General features: G+C 49.2%; 3 protein-coding genes and 1 long non-coding RNA gene across 4 annotated transcripts; 2 read left to right on the top strand and 2 right to left on the bottom strand.

The window, feature by feature from the left end:
- Positions 1-1,199: 1,199 nt before the first annotated feature.
- On the bottom strand, positions 1,200-3,849 carry tmem86a (transmembrane protein 86A). The gene is made up of 3 exons (XM_004085936.4): positions 3,612-3,849; positions 2,133-2,397; positions 1,200-1,722 (listed from the first exon to the last, which is right to left on the bottom strand). Exons 1-3 carry the CDS (start codon positions 3,630-3,632, stop codon positions 1,295-1,297), a joined length of 714 nt encoding a protein of 237 aa, XP_004085984.1. The 5' UTR covers positions 3,633-3,849; the 3' UTR covers positions 1,200-1,294.
- A 2,532-nt stretch (positions 3,850-6,381) lies between these two features.
- Positions 6,382-7,636, bottom strand: LOC111947558. The gene is made up of 3 exons (XR_002873439.1): positions 7,308-7,636; positions 6,560-6,753; positions 6,382-6,430 (listed from the first exon to the last, which is right to left on the bottom strand). It is a non-coding gene; the product is annotated as an uncharacterized LOC111947558 (long non-coding RNA).
- A 260-nt stretch (positions 7,637-7,896) lies between these two features.
- On the top strand, positions 7,897-11,559 carry LOC101169900 (protein SPT2 homolog). Its single transcript, XM_011492224.3, has 7 exons — positions 7,897-8,047; positions 8,219-8,387; positions 8,915-9,029; positions 9,138-10,622; positions 10,698-10,857; positions 10,938-11,015; positions 11,087-11,559. Exons 2-7 carry the CDS (start codon positions 8,325-8,327, stop codon positions 11,175-11,177), a joined length of 1,992 nt encoding a protein of 663 aa, XP_011490526.1. The 5' UTR covers positions 7,897-8,047; positions 8,219-8,324; the 3' UTR covers positions 11,178-11,559.
- A 1,364-nt stretch (positions 11,560-12,923) lies between these two features.
- LOC101172309 (ubiquitin-conjugating enzyme E2 variant 3) lies at positions 12,924-15,888 on the top strand (the record flags this gene model as incomplete). Its single annotated transcript, XM_023956188.1, is given in 7 exon segments — positions 12,924-13,284; positions 14,781-14,865; positions 15,030-15,095; positions 15,167-15,330; positions 15,411-15,552; positions 15,623-15,717; positions 15,799-15,888. Coding segments are annotated over 7 exon segments (978 nt in total), but the record flags the coding sequence as incomplete, so codon positions are not given.
- Positions 15,889-17,951: the final 2,063 nt, after the last annotated feature.

Genomic DNA, 17,951 nt, shown 5'->3' with positions numbered 1-17,951 from the left:
ACCATCAGAGGATTCTGGGGATCAGACCCACGGATTCCAGAGGATTCCTTCCAGAGTGACAGGATTACTGGAAGTGATGGCGTGAAGGCGGCGCGTCCTCTCTCTTTCTGTGTGCTTGTGCTGGCGTGAACCGTCTCCGGGTCACAGGTGAGGCCGCCGGCGCCATCGGCTCAGTAGCTTTCACTTTCCCTGACTGTGGGTTTGACCACGACACCTGCATGGAGCAGGTTAACGCCCGCCGACACCGCATGTTTGGGGTAAAGACACCGACACAACAGTACAGTGTGTAGTAGTGTGTAGTAATGGTGTGTAGAGTCTGCCTGTCAGTCTTTGTGGAACAGAAATCTGAGAACTGGACTGAACTGGCGTTCCAGACAGGAAGTGGCTCCAAGAAGCTAAAATAGACGTCTAGAGAGAAATAATCAGCTGTTTCCCCGTCCTTCTGTTGGTCAGAACAAACGATTCCTTTTTTATAATTTCGTAATTTTCCTCAAGTTATTCATGTTATAAACTGACCAATCAGACGCCTCAATAGAAGTAGGCGGAGCCTGCTGGCCCCCACATCCAACATTTAAAATGATGGACAGATGTTGGATCGATCACTGCTTACTGAGGATGTCTGGCTCCAACATGTCCGCATGGTGAAAAAACGGCTGGTTTGGTTGGAGCAGGAAGTGATGACATCATAGGGTCCAGTTCTGGTTCAGTGGACGGTTCTAATCCCACATCTGTCGTTTCCATCCTTACTTCTCCCTAAAGCTAAATAAATGTTGGTGTGTGTGTGTGTGTGTGGGGGTTGGTGTGTGTGTGTGTGGGGGGGGTGGGGGTTCTCAGAAGGTAAGACTGAAAGGTTGGCCCCTCCTTAAAGACGAACATCCAGGAGAACCGGCACCAGAACTCCTTTTGGGGCGACAGGAAACGCTGAGTCAGTGTGGAGGCGGAGCCAGCAGCGGAAGAAGTGCTAATGTTACCCCCCCACCAAAAGAGTCCAGTCACCCCCCAGGGTTAAACAGAGAAGTGCAAAGGAACACGCTGACATTTCAGGCAAATACCGGTTACCATGGTAACGTGATCAGAAGGCAGCCTCGCTGTGTTGGAGATGGGGGTCATCAGGGGGGGCTGGAAATAACACTGAGGCTCCCTGAGTGGGGCTGGAGGGGGCCGGGGGCTGATTTAGAGGATCAGTAATAGCAACGCCGTGGGGGGGGGGGGCACACCGAGATGAGTGGGGGGGTCTGGGATTTGGCAGTGAGACGCGTTCGTGCTCGCTCGCCGCCGGTCCGGCCCGCTGACCTCATGTCCTCTTCCTGCCGACCTCCACATCCTGGCACTCGACGGCCGACAGCGCGATGAGCATCTGGGCGGCGTAGTAGGTGGCCATGATGATGGCTCTGGAGTGGGGCACCGGGAAGCAGAACTTATTGACGGCGATGGTGAGATCGGAGACCATGAAGAGGACGGCGCCCAGACACGCAGACAGCTTGGTCCAGGTCCACAGGTCGTTGGCCAGCTGCAGGCCGGCGACGGCCCGCCAGCCCATGAAGCCGATCAGAGCCATGTAAACGGCCACCAGGTAGGTGAAGGGCCCCGACAGGTAAGGGTACAGCAGCACGTAGGTCAGGAAGGACACGGCTGCCATGAGCAGACCCGCCCGCACGTTCAGCGGCTTCATCCCGAAGGCCGACGAATACAGGATGTGGGTGACGGCGAACATCAGGAGGCCTGAGGAACACGGAAGAGTTTTAGTGCACGGACAGAACCAAGCAGGTCGTGTTTCTGTCTGCAGCTGCTCTGACAAACCGGGTCGGCACCGGCACACCCCATCAGGGAGGCACCAATGCAACGGGGGGCACAGACCCTCATCAGGGGGAGCGGCCTGAACCATGACCACTACATGGGGATGCACTCTCCTACGTGACCTTTGGCACGAGTGGCGGCGAGTGTGTTTTGACATCTCGGCTCGTTCAAAACAGCCAAACTTTATTTAAATGTTTACAGCAGCAATCAGTGCGGATCCCATCTATGTGTAAAAGGTCTATCGGCTGAGGAAGCTGCTGTGTGACGTCACCGGTTTTAGTGGTGGGTGGGTCCGTGTGGCCCCGCCCCACCACAGCCGACGGGCAGCTTCTCACCGTGGACGAAGTAGCCTTGCTCCTGCCAGATGAGGAAGGCGTCGCCCAGAGCCGAGAAGATGAGCCCCGCCAGGATCTTGCGGGCGTCGGCGTGGGCGCAGAGGAAGCCGGAGCCGTGAGCCAGCAGGAACACCCACAGGCAGAAGATGGGCAGGCATTTGATCAGCGCGCTGAACCACGACGGGCTGGAGGTGGGCAGCCACAGCACGAAGTAAACGCACGTGGCTTTGAAGAACGGCACCAGCTTGGGGCCTTCGCTCTTCACCTGCAACCAGAGCAGACACGGTCATGACCCCAGAGAGGCGTCGCTTCCCGCCGCACCAGGCGCCCCTCTTCCTCAGAGAAAGAGGAATTGTGGCCTAGAACCTTCTGACTCGGTCTGCGCAGTCAGCGGTGGAGGGGCTGCGCAGCTGACCGTTGTCTGCAAGTGAAAGAGGAAACTGCTGCTTTCTGTTCTCCAGAGCTTCTTCCATCCCTGCTGCCTGTCAGGGGGGTCCAAACACAGGAGGTCCAGCCGGGTCGCAGAACCCATCCCGACCCACAGCAGGGTTCAGGAGTCCCTGAGCCACAGCGGAGGAAGAGGAGGAGCTCAGACAGAAGCAGGGGACTGTGGGAAAACCCACATGGGGGCAGAGTTAGGACAGGAAGAGGTCCGGTGGGTTCAGAGGAACCAGCTGGAAAACGGAACGCTCCGTCAGCATGACGCTCTGACGCCACTTCTCTAAAGCGACGGAAACCCGTGATCCAGCCTGGACGTGATCAAGCTCCACCCCCACCGCTCTGATGACACGACAAGAACGTGCGGTCCAGGTCAGACCGCTGGCGGTCCCGCTTCACATCTGGACTCTGTGGAACAGAGGGGGGCAAACTGCAGCCCGGGCCTCTGCAGGCCGCCACACCACTTCATTGATGATCATTACTAGTGATTTATTTCCTGTTGTCTGGTGGCCCCCCCACAAATAAACCACCCCCCTTCTAGGATGTGGGACACGAAAACCTCTGCTCTGCTCTTTTTTCTGTCTTCCTTTGCTGTAAACCTAAAGCTCTCGTCTTCCTTCCAGACTTTTTCCTGCAGGGAGGAGGGAGGACAGTCATAGGGCTCAATAGTGGCCTTCATGCAGATGGGGGGTATTAAAGACAAACTCTCCTCCGTTCTCCGGTTTACTGGATCAGTCCGAACCGCCTGCCGGTTCCTGACCGTTAAGAGAGTCCGCGGGATCCGAGACTTTCGTGCTGACGTAATACAGAAACATCAGAGAAAGCGGCCGACCACGGCAGTCACGTGACGCGTGTTTTGGTCAAAACACAGATGTGCGCGAGAGCGGCAGAGCCGACAGGGGCACGGAGGGAGCCCCCCCCCCCCCCCCACCCCCCACACGCATCAAAGCAAAGCGAGGACTGAGGATGAAGATGATGAAGAGCAGGGGCTGGGCGGAAGCCGCGGAACTGTTTTCTGCTGAAACCCCAGACGGTACTCACCACGGTTACCGGGGAAACCATTTCTCCCGCGCTGTCCCACTCCCCGGTGAGCGACCGAGAGCTCGCCTGGACGCGGCTGTGCAGCGCCGGACTGTCAGGGTTGTTTTTGACTCGATGCGGGGGGGCGGAGACTACACGGAACCCTGACGTCGACAAGCCTTCAGACCCAGCCAATAGGAAGGCCGGGTGCTTTCAGGAAGGCGGGGCTAAGGCACCAGGCGAGCTGTGATTGGAGGATTCAGCGGACTCTTTAATATGGAAGCAGATGGTCTTTATTTACATTTTCTGAAACAGCTGCCGCGTGACGGCCGGAAGTCAGAGGTCCAGAATCCGAAAAGGTTTCACATGAAAGACTGCGACGAGTCAACAAAGACAGGATACGGAGCCTGCTGGTCACGTGCCTCTTAGACCCCCCCCCCCTTCTGTTTGTATTAAACTGACAGAGACCGAATGGGCAGAGAGAAAGAAAGAAGAAATTCAGTGAAATAGGACCCCCCCTTCCAGATATATCCATGTAACTGTGGAAATCTGATCCCAAAGGCTTTGTGGTCAAAACTCTAAACTACCTTTAAACGGGTTATTCTCTAAACTCACACCAGCATCTTCTAGAAAGACATCAGCAGTTTGTTCTCCATCGTCCCAACAACAAACCAGATGGACGGCTCTGTGACACAGATGGGGGTCAGAATGACCCGAACTGGGTGTAACATTTTGTCAGATCCCAGACGCGCGAGCCCGACATGCGGTTCGCTTCCCGCACATCCAGAACATTCTGGGATTTTTGTGTTTTTACGATTAATAGTCCAAACTTTGTTGTACTTTGACGTTAGGAGGGGGGGGGGGCATCCCTAGAAATTTACAGACATTCGGTTCAAAAGACAGAAACAACAACCAGGTTTTCATCCACATTCTGGGAAAGATGCTTTAACGGCGCATGCGTGACGTTTAGAGCCAAAAGTCTAAGATATAGACCTTTTTCACACTTCCGCATTTTTCGACCGGAAATACGTCAATGACGTGTAAAACAACTTCCTGTTAGCGTAGCAGCAGATATGAAGAATGGCAGAGTCGAAGAGTTGCCGTCTCTGTTGTGTTCCAGGCTGTTCGTCTTCCAACCAAAAACAGCCCGGCCTTTCATTTCATTATTTTCCCGTGGATCCAAACCTGAAACCCAAATGGATATAGGCGATCCGAAGAGATGAAGGGCATAGTTTTAATGTAAACACAGGTAGCACCGTCTGCTGCCGGCACTTCGCTCCGGATTGTGGTGCGGCTGCGTCGTTCGTCGCCTGAAGAGTGGTGTCGTCCCGAGTATTTTCCCTTGGAACAACTTTACTGCTCCTCTGAGAAGGGAGTCAGTATATGACAGAACCCCAAACGTCAGGCTATGCAGCTGTGCTGTGAAGATACTAGCGACATGGTGGCTAAGCTAAGGCAGTAAAGATGGATCAGGACTACGTGACACACCCACCTGCAGGTAAGGTTGTTCATAATGTGTTTGGTTAACGTAAGTCAACTATGTGTACCGTTATTGGATACATGCATTTCTACCTGAACAAATTAATATTTATAATAAAAGCTGTTCATGCTCTCACCTATTTTAATTACATGTATTTAATCACTTTTGAGTATTTTGTCATTTTGTAATTTCCTTAACAAAAATAAATGAAACGTATTTGTAATTAAATACTTAACATACTTTTCAAAACATGATTACTGTGTTGTGTTGAAAGGTAGCATAAATATATTAAGACTGATTTTTAATTTTCTTTATCTTCACAGGTGCTCTGGATGAGGCTTTGGATTACATCCATGACTTAGAAGCCAAGTTGTCATGGTGGACAAAAGTTCCTCGTTCAAGACCTCCTCACTGACATTGGATCTAAGATCATCATTCCACCTTTTAAGCTTTCAGCTCAATTCAGCAAGGAGGAAACAGAACAAACCGCAGCCATCACCCGCCTCAGAATTATAGTGGAAAGAGTGATCAGTAAGATAAAGTCCGTTCACATCAGGGACTCTCCTGTGCCGCTCACACTGATGGGCGGTGTGAATCAGATCTGGCTTAACTGCCGTGTTTTGGGAAATTATCATGGACTTTTTTGTTTTGAAGAGTGAATTAATGTTTGGTATTTAAATAATGTATAATGTGCAAATAGTATGGAAAAATTTAGTGTTTCCACATATTCTTAAAATCTAATTAAATATAATTGCTATATTCTTAATATTTTTCTGTTGAAATGTGACTTTGACTACACAAAAAAATTAGATGAACAAATAAAACAATTTTGGTCAAAATTGTGCCTCATTTAATTTTTTGGTATGCGTAACAACAACTGATTAATCACAACTCAAATAACATCAAACATTTACAATAAAAAATTACATTACAGATCAACAGTAAGACAGAAGGCTGAACTGATTGTTAAAGACAAGATAAGTGTAATTTAAGGTATGCATTCATGTATTTGCCATAATATATATCCAAGTTCTCTTTCATTCCATCTCAGGGGGCTGCACCTGGCATAATCTGCTTCCAGATGCCATCATATATGGATCTGGCTGTGGTCCTACACAAGAGAAACACAACACACCAAAGTTAGACATAAGTGCATAACTACATTTAAATTTAATTCATTATATCTGCTGTAATGATAATTTGGTTAGTCATAAGATTAGAAAAAAAAAAAACTTGCTCACAAAGCAACAAAAAGTTAATTACCTGTATATGCCTTGTACAGTGTGGACCTCAGACCGTCCCTGCCAACTGTTTTGGGCCTTTGCACCACCAGCTCACTAACCGGTTCAGGATGGATTCCCTTATAAGTAAAACGCAGAAAGCAATTACAGTCTGTAGTCACTACTGGGGGTGTTTTTATAATAATTTACAGTTCTTATGGATACACATCCGTTCTTAAAAAATAATGACAATATGATCACAAACCCACCTGTGCTCTTGGTCTGTGCCGTCTTTGCAAGTCACTCGTGCAGGACAGGGTGGGTGGAGCAGCCTGCAGACCCAGCTGTGAATAATGTGCGCTCTGGAACAGGATGGCAAAAGGATGTCATTGCAGAATCCTTTAGCAGCCACACAACTGCAGGAGAAAGCTTTCAGGTTGGCACTTAATGCATCCAGCGATATCTAGACACAATAAATTAAATAGGTTACAGTTAAGACATACTTATGTTGCTACATCAATGTAACATGAAACTATAACTTTCAGTAGGGTGACCAGATTTGAGTTGGTAAAAATGAGGGGTGAAGTGAGTTTGTGAGATATTTCATCGAGAGTAATTGGTGTTCAGAGCTGCGTACATAAAGCAAATATGATTACATTTCATCTATGTTCAATGTTATTTTATTATAAGTATCAAAAGAGAGGACATGTCCAGGAAAAGAGGACTTCTGCTTACCATACTTTCAGAAAAATAATACTAGTAAGTGAAGAAAGTGCCGCAACCGCAGCAAAAAGAATGAACACGCATACGGGCAACTTAACATTTCTTATTTACAGCTTCACCAAATTTTTGGGTGTTATGTTAATCTCATGCCTTTTCACTTAAACATACACACAACATATTCACTGCGATGTGTTATGCCTTATATTACAAATTAATAACACCAGGATTTACAGTTGACGTAAACACACAGAGTTACCGGTGATGCGGCTATGGCTAAAGCTAGCTGAAGCTTACCTTGGTAATGGTGGATAAACTCTTCGTGGACGAATTTATATCCCTTGTCCAATTTGTTTCCTTTAGTGGACGAATGCATCTTTACACTCCTCATCACATCGGTGCTGGTGAACTTCGGAACACAACTCAGGCTCTTCGAAAACACTCTAGGCTCTGCCATTCCTCTGCCAGCGAAGCACAAACCGGAACTAGGTTTACACGTTGATGACGTACTTCCGGTTTTTGCGAAAAAGGTCTATTCAACCAAATGTTTCCAAAATAAAAAGAAATTTGCACACGTTAGCTGTTTTGACACTAACGCCGATGTCATAACGTCTCACCGGGAAAAAAAAACATCTCACCGGATATTGCGTAAATGTAGGGCACAATAAAGGATATGAAGAAAAACGAGATTTCAAAATAAAAGAGATTGAGATTGACCGTGTCTGAGTATTACTACTTGTAAAAATGTATCCGAACAACTCTACATTCTCAACAATATTTTGTGACGGTAAAGTGACTTTAAACAGTAGTATTAGTCAAGGTAAAATTTCATATATGTTTCACTCTGGTCAAGACGAGCCTCTTCTGCTGAAAATCTCGTCATCCTAGCCGGAAGTGCGTGTCATAGCCTCGTCTCATATCCGGTTTTCATCTCTGGATCTTGAATTTTACTCTTGCTTGTATGAACTCGCTGCCTAACGATGCTTGTTTCTGGAGTCAGTTTTTCTCGGGGGATTTGACCGCAGCCTGGCGTTCAGGTATATCACGTGGTTCTTTGGTTGTCAGAGGAACCGGAAGTGTTCCTCCTGATGGTTTACTGACGTAAGCTGCTAACGGTGGCTAAACCAGTTAGCATTTGGCAGCATGAAGAAGTAAAGCAGACATTTTTCTGTTGTCTCGCCTCGTGGAATCCGTGTTTTTTTCCACAGAAAAGTTAGAGTTGATGAGCGTTTCCATTCCAAAAAGTAATCTGATTACTCCTGGCTGAGCTCTGCTTGCTTTGCTGTTGCTGAACCTTCATCCTCTGCCTCCGAAATGATGGACTTTGACAACATCCTGAACATCGCGTCTCAGAACCAGGGACTCAGCAGTGTTCAGGTGAGTTTGGTGCACAGGTGAGGCTCCGACGTCACCCTCAGGCTGAGCAGCTGTTGGAGGAGGAAAAAGTGTTTGACCCATTTCTGTTGGCATGCTTTCCACTGAGGCTTTCACATCATCAAACAACCGTGAATTCACTGACATGAGCTCAGAAATGACAGATCCTAGTCTGGAGTGGGGGGGTCGCCATCCCCACATGAGGAAAACACGGCAGGAGCCCCTCAGGACGCTGATTTGGCGTCCGCCCGGCCTGCGGGCCTCGCCTTTCTCAGCCAGGGTTAGAGTTCATGACCCCCCTCCATCAGAAAGAGATGTGAGCTTAAGAGCAGAGAAGGTCCGTTCTGACAGAAGACCCTCAAGACCTTTGAGGGAGTCCTCTGGACCACAGCTGACCTTCCTGACAGACGGGGGGGGGGGCAAACGCTTTTTCACCCCAGCATAATGGGGCACATCTACCAATGACGGGATTTTCAGGTTTACATCAAAGACGACATTTCATCTCAGTTTCTTTCTTTTCTTCGGAGCAGAGAAGATACAGTTTGGAAACGGGACCCCCCAAGAAGGACCCCAAGTCCAAAGGTGTGAATCCGGCTGCGGTTCAGGCGCTGCTGAAGAAACGGACCAAAGAGAGCAAACTGAAAGGTGAGCCGGAGCGTTCTGCAGCCTTCAAGGCCGTGGAACGCCGTCTTCCTCCATGTTTACGTCATACGTGTGGACGGACATGACGCGGAATGTTCTTCTTAATTTTAGAAATGGAGATGAAAAAGCAGAAGCAGGATCTTCTGGCCAAGAGGGTGGAGTTGAAGTCGGATCGGAAAGCTCGAGCCATGGCCTCCAGGACGAAGGACAACTTCAAAGGTTACAACGGCATTCCCATGGTGGACGGTCCCAAAAAGAGGACGTCTAAAGCCGAGAGGCAGGACGACGATCTCCAACAGGTGCCGGGGTTTCAGAATAACTCTGCTGACCCCGATGACGAGGATAATTATGAGTACGAGCAAACCGATTCAGAGGAGGAGCCGGAGCCGCCGAGACCAGGGAGGCCTGCAGAGGTTCTCGGGAGCAGCAGAAAGTTCCCTGCAAAGCCCAGTGGACCTTCCAGACCTTCTGCTCCCCCCGTCATGAACTTTGCCGACTTGCTGAAGCTGGCAGAGAAGAAACAGTTTGAACCCGTTGAAGTGAAACCCAAAGCAGTGAAGAAAGACGAGCGTCTCCACACGGCCAGCGAGATCCGGGAGATGGAGATGGAACGCAAAGCCAAGGGACTGGACAAAGCCAAAGACGTGAAGTCAGAACGGGACGTCCGGTCCCAGTCCAGTTCCGGTTTGGTGAGGAAAAACCCTTCAGATAAGGAGCAGAAGGTCAGCAGACCCCACAAGAGCTCTGAAGAGAAACGGGGACCCCCCATCAGAGCAGGTCGGAAGGAGCTCGCGTCGTCTTCAACCACCAGAAGCTTTTCTTCCCCCTCCCTTCATGAAAGAGACCCAGTCAAGGCGTCTCGCATCAACGAACACAGAGCAAAGCCAGGCTTGACCTCAGCTGCTGCAAGTAAAGGTCCTGCAAGAACGCCATCGTCTCAGGTCTCTAAACCCCCAGAACCCAAACCCCCATCCAGTCAGAAATCCGGCTCCTCCAGCGACCTCGGCTTCAGGAAGGGGAACCCATCCCTGCTTCAGAAAGGAGGAAGCCGACCGTCTAGTGCAGCTGGTGTAGGTCCAAAGCCTCAGCCCGGGAGCTCCCAGCAGATCAGAACCTCTCAGGGTGGACCCGCTAAGCCGGGACCAGCAGGCCGACCCATAAAATCTGCTAAAGAAAGAGAACTCCCAAACCCTGGAATTTCTCCTGGAGTCAGATCAAGCAGCAACTCAACGATGAGACTTCCTGCAGGCGTTCCTCCTCGGACAGGGGGCCAGCCTCAGGGGAGGCCTGGAACAGTCCCACAGCTGAGACCAGGAGGTGGCCACCCTGGAGCCGCTGGGTCTCGGCCCGGTAGACCTGGAGGGCAGGTTCCAGGGCGACCAGATGCCGGCTCAGGGCCTGCAAGACCCAGATGCACCGTAGTGTCGGAAACCATCTCCTCTAAGAACTTTGGTGGACCCAGAGTGGGAGCCCTGGCCCAGTCCGGTGTGCCGAACAGGCCGGGGATGGGACCTCGACCGGGGATGGGACCTCGACCGGGGATGGGACCTCGACCGGGGATGATGCCGAGACCAGGAATGCCACCCAGACCACCTGGTATGAAGCAGAAGGCCATTGTTATTCCCAATGTAGCCTTAACCCTGAATCTAACTCCAACTCTTTCTTCCCCAGGACCGATGCTGCCGCCCATCACATCTGCTTACAAGAGGAAATATGAGGAGGAGGAGGAGGAATACGACTCTGAGATGGACGATTTCATTGATGACGGCGGCGAGGAACAGGAGGAGATCTCCAGACATATCAAGGAGATCTTTGGATACGATAGAACCAGGTAGGAGGTCTTCACCGTCACTGACTTGAGGAAGTGTTGATCAGTGTTTGTGCATCAACCGTGTCCTTCGTCGTCTACAGATACAAAGACGAGAGCGATTACGCCCTGAAGTTCATGGAGAGCAGCTGGAAAGACATGCAGAAGGAAGAAGCACGAAGGTACGGCGATGGAAGCTGTTTGGTCCCCGAGCGGCGTTCTGGTGTTTCACCTGTTGGTTTCTCCCCTGCAGCCTCAGAATGGCCGTTCAGGAGGACCTGGAGGAGGAGAAGAAGGAAGAAGAGGAGATGAAGAAGAAAGCCAAGAGGAAAAAGCCCAGCTGAAGCTGATCCTGTCGCAGGATGAAGATGAAGAGAAGGGAAGGAGGACCGCCGCCCACACCAGGACCAGGCTCCGCCCCCGCCGGCCTCCCTGAGGATTTGACCCGGAAGACAGAGACTGAATTCAAATGAAAGATATGGATGCAGAAGACACTAGTATATATGACAGAAGCTCTTAGATAGTATTTATTTTCTCCTAGAGTCTAACCTTCAGCCCGACCCGAACATCCACAGATCTTTGGTTCCGACACGCAGCAGAAATCTGCTCAGTTCTGGGTTTTCTCCTTTTCTATCACAAACCACATTTTTCTCCAAACTGAGGAAAAACATTTGAAAAGTTGAAATGACTTTGACGGAGAACTTCATTAAAGTGTCTGCGTTTGGATGTGTTTGTGTTTCCAATGATGGTTCTGCTCCTGATGATCTGACTTTGACTGAGAAAATCCGAAGATTTGGGTCAAAACTGGAGTTTAAACGACTTTTCCTGCTTCTCCAGGTTCATTGATCTAAAGTTAAGGGAAAAGACTGAGGGTCTTTAGGATGTACTGTTCAGCACATTTAAGACATTTATTTTAGTTAACATATTTCAATCTTCTCTTCCTGGTCATCCTGATGATTTTGTCCTTCAGACAATGAAAACCTAAATCTTCATCCGACCACCTTAAAAACGGAGGTTTTCAGGCCAAAAGTGAGGAAACTGTCGAGGATTTGGTGCGTCGTCCTCCTTGTGAAGGCTGTAGATAAAATCAACGTCCCGTTAGCTGTCAGTGGTTTGACTCCCCCTGGATTTGAACCCAGGACCTTCCAGTCACAGGGCAGACGCTCCTCCACATGGCCGCTGAGCTGTCAGAAAGCGTGACGCGGCGTCTTTTCCAGACTGAGAGCAGAAAGCCTCAGCAGGTGGAAGACGTGGAACTTCTGAGGTTCTGCTGTGGAGGAGCGGCTGCTCTGCCGCTGGTTTCTGCAGGAACCAGAAGAATCAAACCTTTTTGGTAAACTCACTTCTCCTTTTCGGACATTGGTTCTGGTTCGATACGAACAGATTTTCAGAGGATTAATGCTGACAGCAGCACTTCTGGTCATCAGGCTCCACCTTCAAGTGTGCAGGGGGCGGAGTCAAGTTCTTTTCCCTTCAATGTTAGGATGACAGAGATGAGTCTGGAGAACAGAGACAAGATCCTCCAGAACCGGGACAGGAGGCGGGCCGAAGGAGGAAAGGTGGTGTCATGAATGTGGCGTCCTCTCAGAAACTGCTATGGTGGAGCGTCCGATGACTTCCTGCTCTGCATGGCACGTTTCAGAGGAAACGTTAGAATCTTTGGTCTCTAGAAACCTGGAATCCGGCTCAAGTTTAGGGATGTGAAAACGTGTTGGTAGAACATTAGATCTCTTTCAGAAAAACTTTCTGGACTTCCGGATTTTTCTGTCAGACAGAAGTCAGAACATCTGGACCTAAAGAAACCCAGACATCCTGAAGAGAACAGGAAGCTCTTACTGTCAAAGGTTCCGGGTTGTCTGGAACCAGATCTCTGGATGTAGTGGGTCCAACATGTCCTTCAGGTTCCCCTCTCTGCATCTGTACGGAGACCAGGCTGCGCGTCATCAGGGGGGGGGGGGGGTTCTGACTGCACGGTTCTGGAGGTCAGAACAGCATCTCCCAGCTAAGGAAGCTACAGGCTCCTGTGAGGAACGTAGGACCAGTGCCGTGCCCCCCCCCCCCCCCCCCCCCCCAAGATCTGTTGGCCTGAACAGCAGGTGTTGGCAACTTTACGTCATGCAGGTAAACGCACGCGCGCTTGATTCATTGGATTTTTGTGGATCTGCTCACACGCATGCGCGCTTGGAGAGGATCGTTCAAAGTCATCCTCTGTATCTGAATGAAGCGGAAGCACTCCACACCTGGAGGAGCGGCGGAGACACACCGGGACACGGGAGTGGGCGTGTCTGTGGCAGTGACGTCAGCCTGACGCAGCCGCCTCTTTGGTTACTCCGGAAGTTTGCGGAAGTTGTGAGGCAAAACTTCGATCATCGGAGCCGCGTCACTTTGTCAGAACAGGAGAGCGAACAGATGGAGCTCCGCGCCGAGAAGATCCAGCGGATCCTGTCCAAGGTCAGTGGGGTGGGGTGGGGGGGTGGGGGGGGGGTCAAGGTCAGGTCCTCGGGGGGGAGGGCGGGGGGAGGATATGCGACACTTTACCAACTCGAAGAACCAGCTGTGCCACACATGACCAACCTGATCACTGAGGAGACAAACACTCCTGAACAAGGAAGACACGTGACGCAGCAGCTGGAGGAAACGAGAAGTTCTGCTGAGATTCTGTAGATCAGAGAACCGAAGACAAAAGTTTGGAGAGTTTGTGTGTTAAAAGCCTCAGTGAAGCTTCGTATGGTTCACGGTGAAGTTTCGTATGGTTCATCCTGGAGCTTTAGACGTTTCACAGTGAAGCTTCGTATGGTTCAGGGTGAAGCTTCGTATGGTTCAAGGTGAAGCTTCGTATGGTTCACAGTGAAGCTTCGTATGGTTCAGGGTGAAGCTTCGTATGGTTCAGGGTGAAGCTTCGTATGGTTCACAGTGAAGTTTCGTATGGTTCAGGGTGAAGCTTCGTATGGTTCAGGGTGAAGGTTCATATGGTTCAGGGTGAAGTTTCGTATGGTTCAGGGTGAAGCTTTAGACGTTTCACAGTGAAGCTTCGTATGGTTCAGGGTGAAGCTTCGTATGGTTCACAGTGAAGTTTCGTATGGTTCAGGGTGAAGCTTCGTATGGTTCAGGGTGAAGCTTCGTATGGTTCACAGTGAAGTTTCGTATGGTTCAGGGTGAAGCTTCGTATGGTTCAGGGTGAAGGTTCATATGGTTCAGGGTGAAGTTTCGTATGGTTCAGGGTGAAGCTTTAGACGTTTCACAGTGAAGCTTCGTATGGTTCAGGGTGAAGCTTCGTATGGTTCACAGTGAAGCTTCGTATGGTTCAGGGTGAAGCTTCGTATGGTTCAGGGTGAAGCTTCAGATGTTTCACAGTGAAGTTTCGTATGGTTCAGGGTGAAGCTTCAGATGTTTCACGGTGAAGCTTCGTATGGTTCAGGGTGAAGCTTCGTATGGTTCACAGTGAAGTTTCGTATGGTTCAGGGTGAAGCTTCGTATGGTTCAAGGTGAAGCTTCGTATGTTTCACGGTGAAGCTTCGTATGGTTCAGGGTGAAGCTTCGTATGGTTCACGGTGAAGTTTCGTATGGTTCAGGGTGAAGCTTCGTATGGTTCATCCTGGAGCTTTAGACGTTTCACAGTGAAGCTTCGTATGGTTCAGGGTGAAGCTTCGTATGGTTCAGGGTGAAGCTTCAGATGTTTCACAGTGAAGTTTCGTATGGTTCACAGTGAAGTTTCGTATGGTTCAGGGTGAAGCTTCGTATGGTTCAGGGTGAAGTTTCGTATGGTTCAGGGTGAAGCTTCAGATGTTTCACAGTGAAGTTTCGTATGGTTCAGGGTGAAGCTTCAGATGGTTCATCCAGTTGGTTCATGGTGAAGCTTCAGATGGTTCACTGACCCGCCCCCTTTTTAAATGGAGGGGTGTCAGTGCAATCCACGTCCTTTTTTGATGTTCTCCGTTTGATTTCAGTACAAGTTCCGGGATTTGGCCGTTGAGGAGCTTGAGAAAGTGAACCGGATCTACCCGGACATGCAGGTGTCCACCGCCACGTTCAGTGAGTGGGGTGGGGGTGGGGGTGGTATTTCTATTATTTATCCTGTTTTCTCTCTTTTATTTCACCTATATCTTGATCTTTTTCTGTATTTTTAGTTTCTTTAGTTATACCTGGGGGGTGGGGGGTCATGTAAATACCCTCACGCTGTTTTTTTCTGCCCTCAGCGTTCAGCGACAGCACCCAGAAGGACCTCCTAAAAATAACGGGGGTCATCCCTGTTAAGTATGAAGGTAAGCCCCGCCTCCTCTGACCCACATCAAAGACACGAGCTCCTTCACTCTTCGTGCCCCCCCATCCCCAGGTCGCTCCTACAACTTCCCCATCCAGCTGTGGCTCTTGGACTCGTTCCCCTTCACCCCCCCCATATGCCTCCTCAAGCCCACGTCCAGCATGGTCATCAGAGAGGGCAAACACGTGGACGCCAAGGGGCGGGTTCACCTGCCGGGACTGCACAACTGGGATTACGTAAGACCTCCGTCTGTGCAGCGACCCGCGATGGCGTGTTGTGGTTTTCTCCAAGTCCAACAGAACCTTTCCTCCGTCAGCCAAAGTCTTCAGTGGTGGGTCTCCTGCCTGAGATGATCGCCAAGTTTGAAGAGGACCCGCCATTGTCCTCGAAGGCGTCAGGAGAAGCTAAAAACCCGCACGAGCTCATGGCGTTCGTCTCCAACCTGCAGCTCAATGACGGTGCTTCCTCTCAGGTGGTTCTGTGGGCGGGGTCTCTGTGGTCACAGCTCCCTAACTCTGTCCGTTCCAGGTGGAGCCCAGCATCAGGACCAGCCAGGTGGGAAGGTAACGGTCATCGGGGGAGGGGATCTGGGAATGGCGTGTGTGACCAGCATTCTAGCAAAGGTGACCCAGTCAGATGATGTCATCAGGTGTGGATGGACGCGGTCCTGGTTCCTCATTCTTCTTCTTTCCTCCTTCCTTCAGTGTCATGTGGATAAACTGGTTTTCATTGACGTGGCGGAGAGCTCCACCAAAGGCGGCAGCACAGATCTGGAGATCTTCAGTCTGCCCAAGGTCACTGTGTCTGCAGGTGAGCACCTGCGGCGCCGGTTAGGGTCAAGCAGGAACCGCAGACCTCACCTGGTGGGTTAGAGAGGGTTCACCTGTTCTGCAAAATACTGTGTGTGTGAGTTTGTCTTTGTGTGAGATTGTCTTTGTGTGTGTGTGTTTGTGTGTGTGTGTGTGAGTTTGTCTTTGTGTGAGATTGTCTTTGTGTGTGTGTGTGTGAGTTTGTCTTTGTGTGAGATTGTCTTTGTGTGAGATTGTCTTTGTGTGTGTGTGTGTGTGTGTGAGTTTGTCTTTGTGTGAGTTTGTCTTTGTGTGAGATTGTCTTTGTGTGTGTGTGTGTGTGAGTTTGTCTTTGTGTGTGAGTTTGTCTTTGTGTGAGATTGTCTTTGTGTGAGATTGTCTTTGTGTGTGTGTGTGTGTGAGTTTGTCTTTGTGTGAGATTGTCTTTGTGTGAGATTGTCTTTGTGTGTGTGTGTGTGTGTGTGAGTTTGTCTTTGTGTGAGTTTGTCTTTGTGTGAGATTGTCTTTGTGTGTGTGTGTGTGTGAGTTTGTCTTTGTGTGTGAGTTTGTCTTTGTGTGAGATTGTCTTTGTGTGTGTGTGTGTGTGAGTTTGTCTTTGTGTGAGATTGTCTTTGTGTGAGATTGTCTTTGTGTGTGTGTGTGTGTGTGTGAGTTTGTCTTTGTGTGAGTTTGTCTTTGTGTGAGATTGTCTTTGTGTGTGTGTGTGTGTGAGTTTGTCTTTGTGTGTGAGTTTGTCTTTGTGTGAGATTGTCTTTGTGTGAGATTGTCTTTGTGTGTGTGTGTGTGAGATTGTCTTTGTGTGAGATTGTCTTTGTGTGTGTGTGTGTGTGAGTTTGTCTTTGTGTGTGTGTTTGTCTTTGTGTGTGTGTGTGTGAGTTTGTCTTTGTGTGAGATTGTCTTTGTGTGTGTGTGTGTGTGTGTGAGTTTGTCTTTGTGTGAGATTGTCTTTGTGTGTGTGTGTGTGTGTGAGTTTGTCTTTGTGTGAGTTTGTCTTTGTGTGTGAGTTTGTCTTTGTGTGAGATTGTCTTTGTGTGAGATTGTCTTTGTGTGTGTGTGTGTGTGTGAGTTTGTCTTTGTGTGAGATTGTCTTTGTGTGTGTGTGTGTGTGTGAGTTTGTCTTTGTGTGAGATTGTCTTTGTGTGTGTGTGTGTGTGAGTTTGTCTTTGTGTGAGATTGTCTTTGTGTGTGTGTGTGTGTGAGTTTGTCTTTGTGTAAGATTGTCTTTGTGTGAACATTCAGCTGAGTACTCCCTCCCTGTGAATCACGAAGATTTAACACATAATTTCTCATTTTCCCTCTTCACAACTTCAGAAGTCTCAAAAGCCCTTAAACTCCTTGATCCTACTAAATCTGCTGGTCCTGATGATCTGGAACCATATTTTATAAAAGCGGCAGCAGACTCTATCGCACTTCCACTGACCTATTTATTTAATTTGTCTTTGTCCACAAACACCATTCCGCATGCTTGGAAGTCCGCTTATGTGTTACCTCTACTTAAAGGTGGTGACCCAACAAATTTGAATAACTATAGACCAATTTCCAAGTTACCCATTTTGGCAAAAGTTTTGGAAGGTCTTATAAGCGTACAATTAAAAGAATTTCTCATTTCAAATAATATTTTAAGCCCATCACAATCAGGTTTTAGAAAGCAACACAGCACAACAACCGCAGCTCTTAAAGTTTTAAATGACATATCTGAATCTCTGGATGACAAACGCCACTGTGCCGCCCTTTTCATCGACCTCTCTAAAGCCTTTGATACTGTGGACCATACTGTGCTTAAAAATAAACTGCGCAGTATTGGGCTGTCAGAGCATTCTGTTGGGTGGTTTGCAAACTACCTGTCTGACAGGAAACAGTGTGTAAAGGTTCAGAACCAAAAATCAAAATTTTTAAAAGTATCCGCAGGGGTTCCACAAGGCTCGATTCTTGGGCCACTGCTTTTTACAATCTATATAAACGACCTTGATAAAGGTATCATCGATAACCTGCACTTATATGCTGATGATACCATCTTGTACACTTCAGCACTTTCAGTTGAGCTTGCC

This window comes from Oryzias latipes, chromosome 6, assembly GCF_002234675.1.
Source record: "Oryzias latipes chromosome 6, ASM223467v1".
Classification (NCBI taxonomy): domain Eukaryota; kingdom Metazoa; phylum Chordata; class Actinopteri; order Beloniformes; family Adrianichthyidae; genus Oryzias; species Oryzias latipes.
This window is presented reverse-complemented; position numbering and strand designations above follow the sequence as displayed.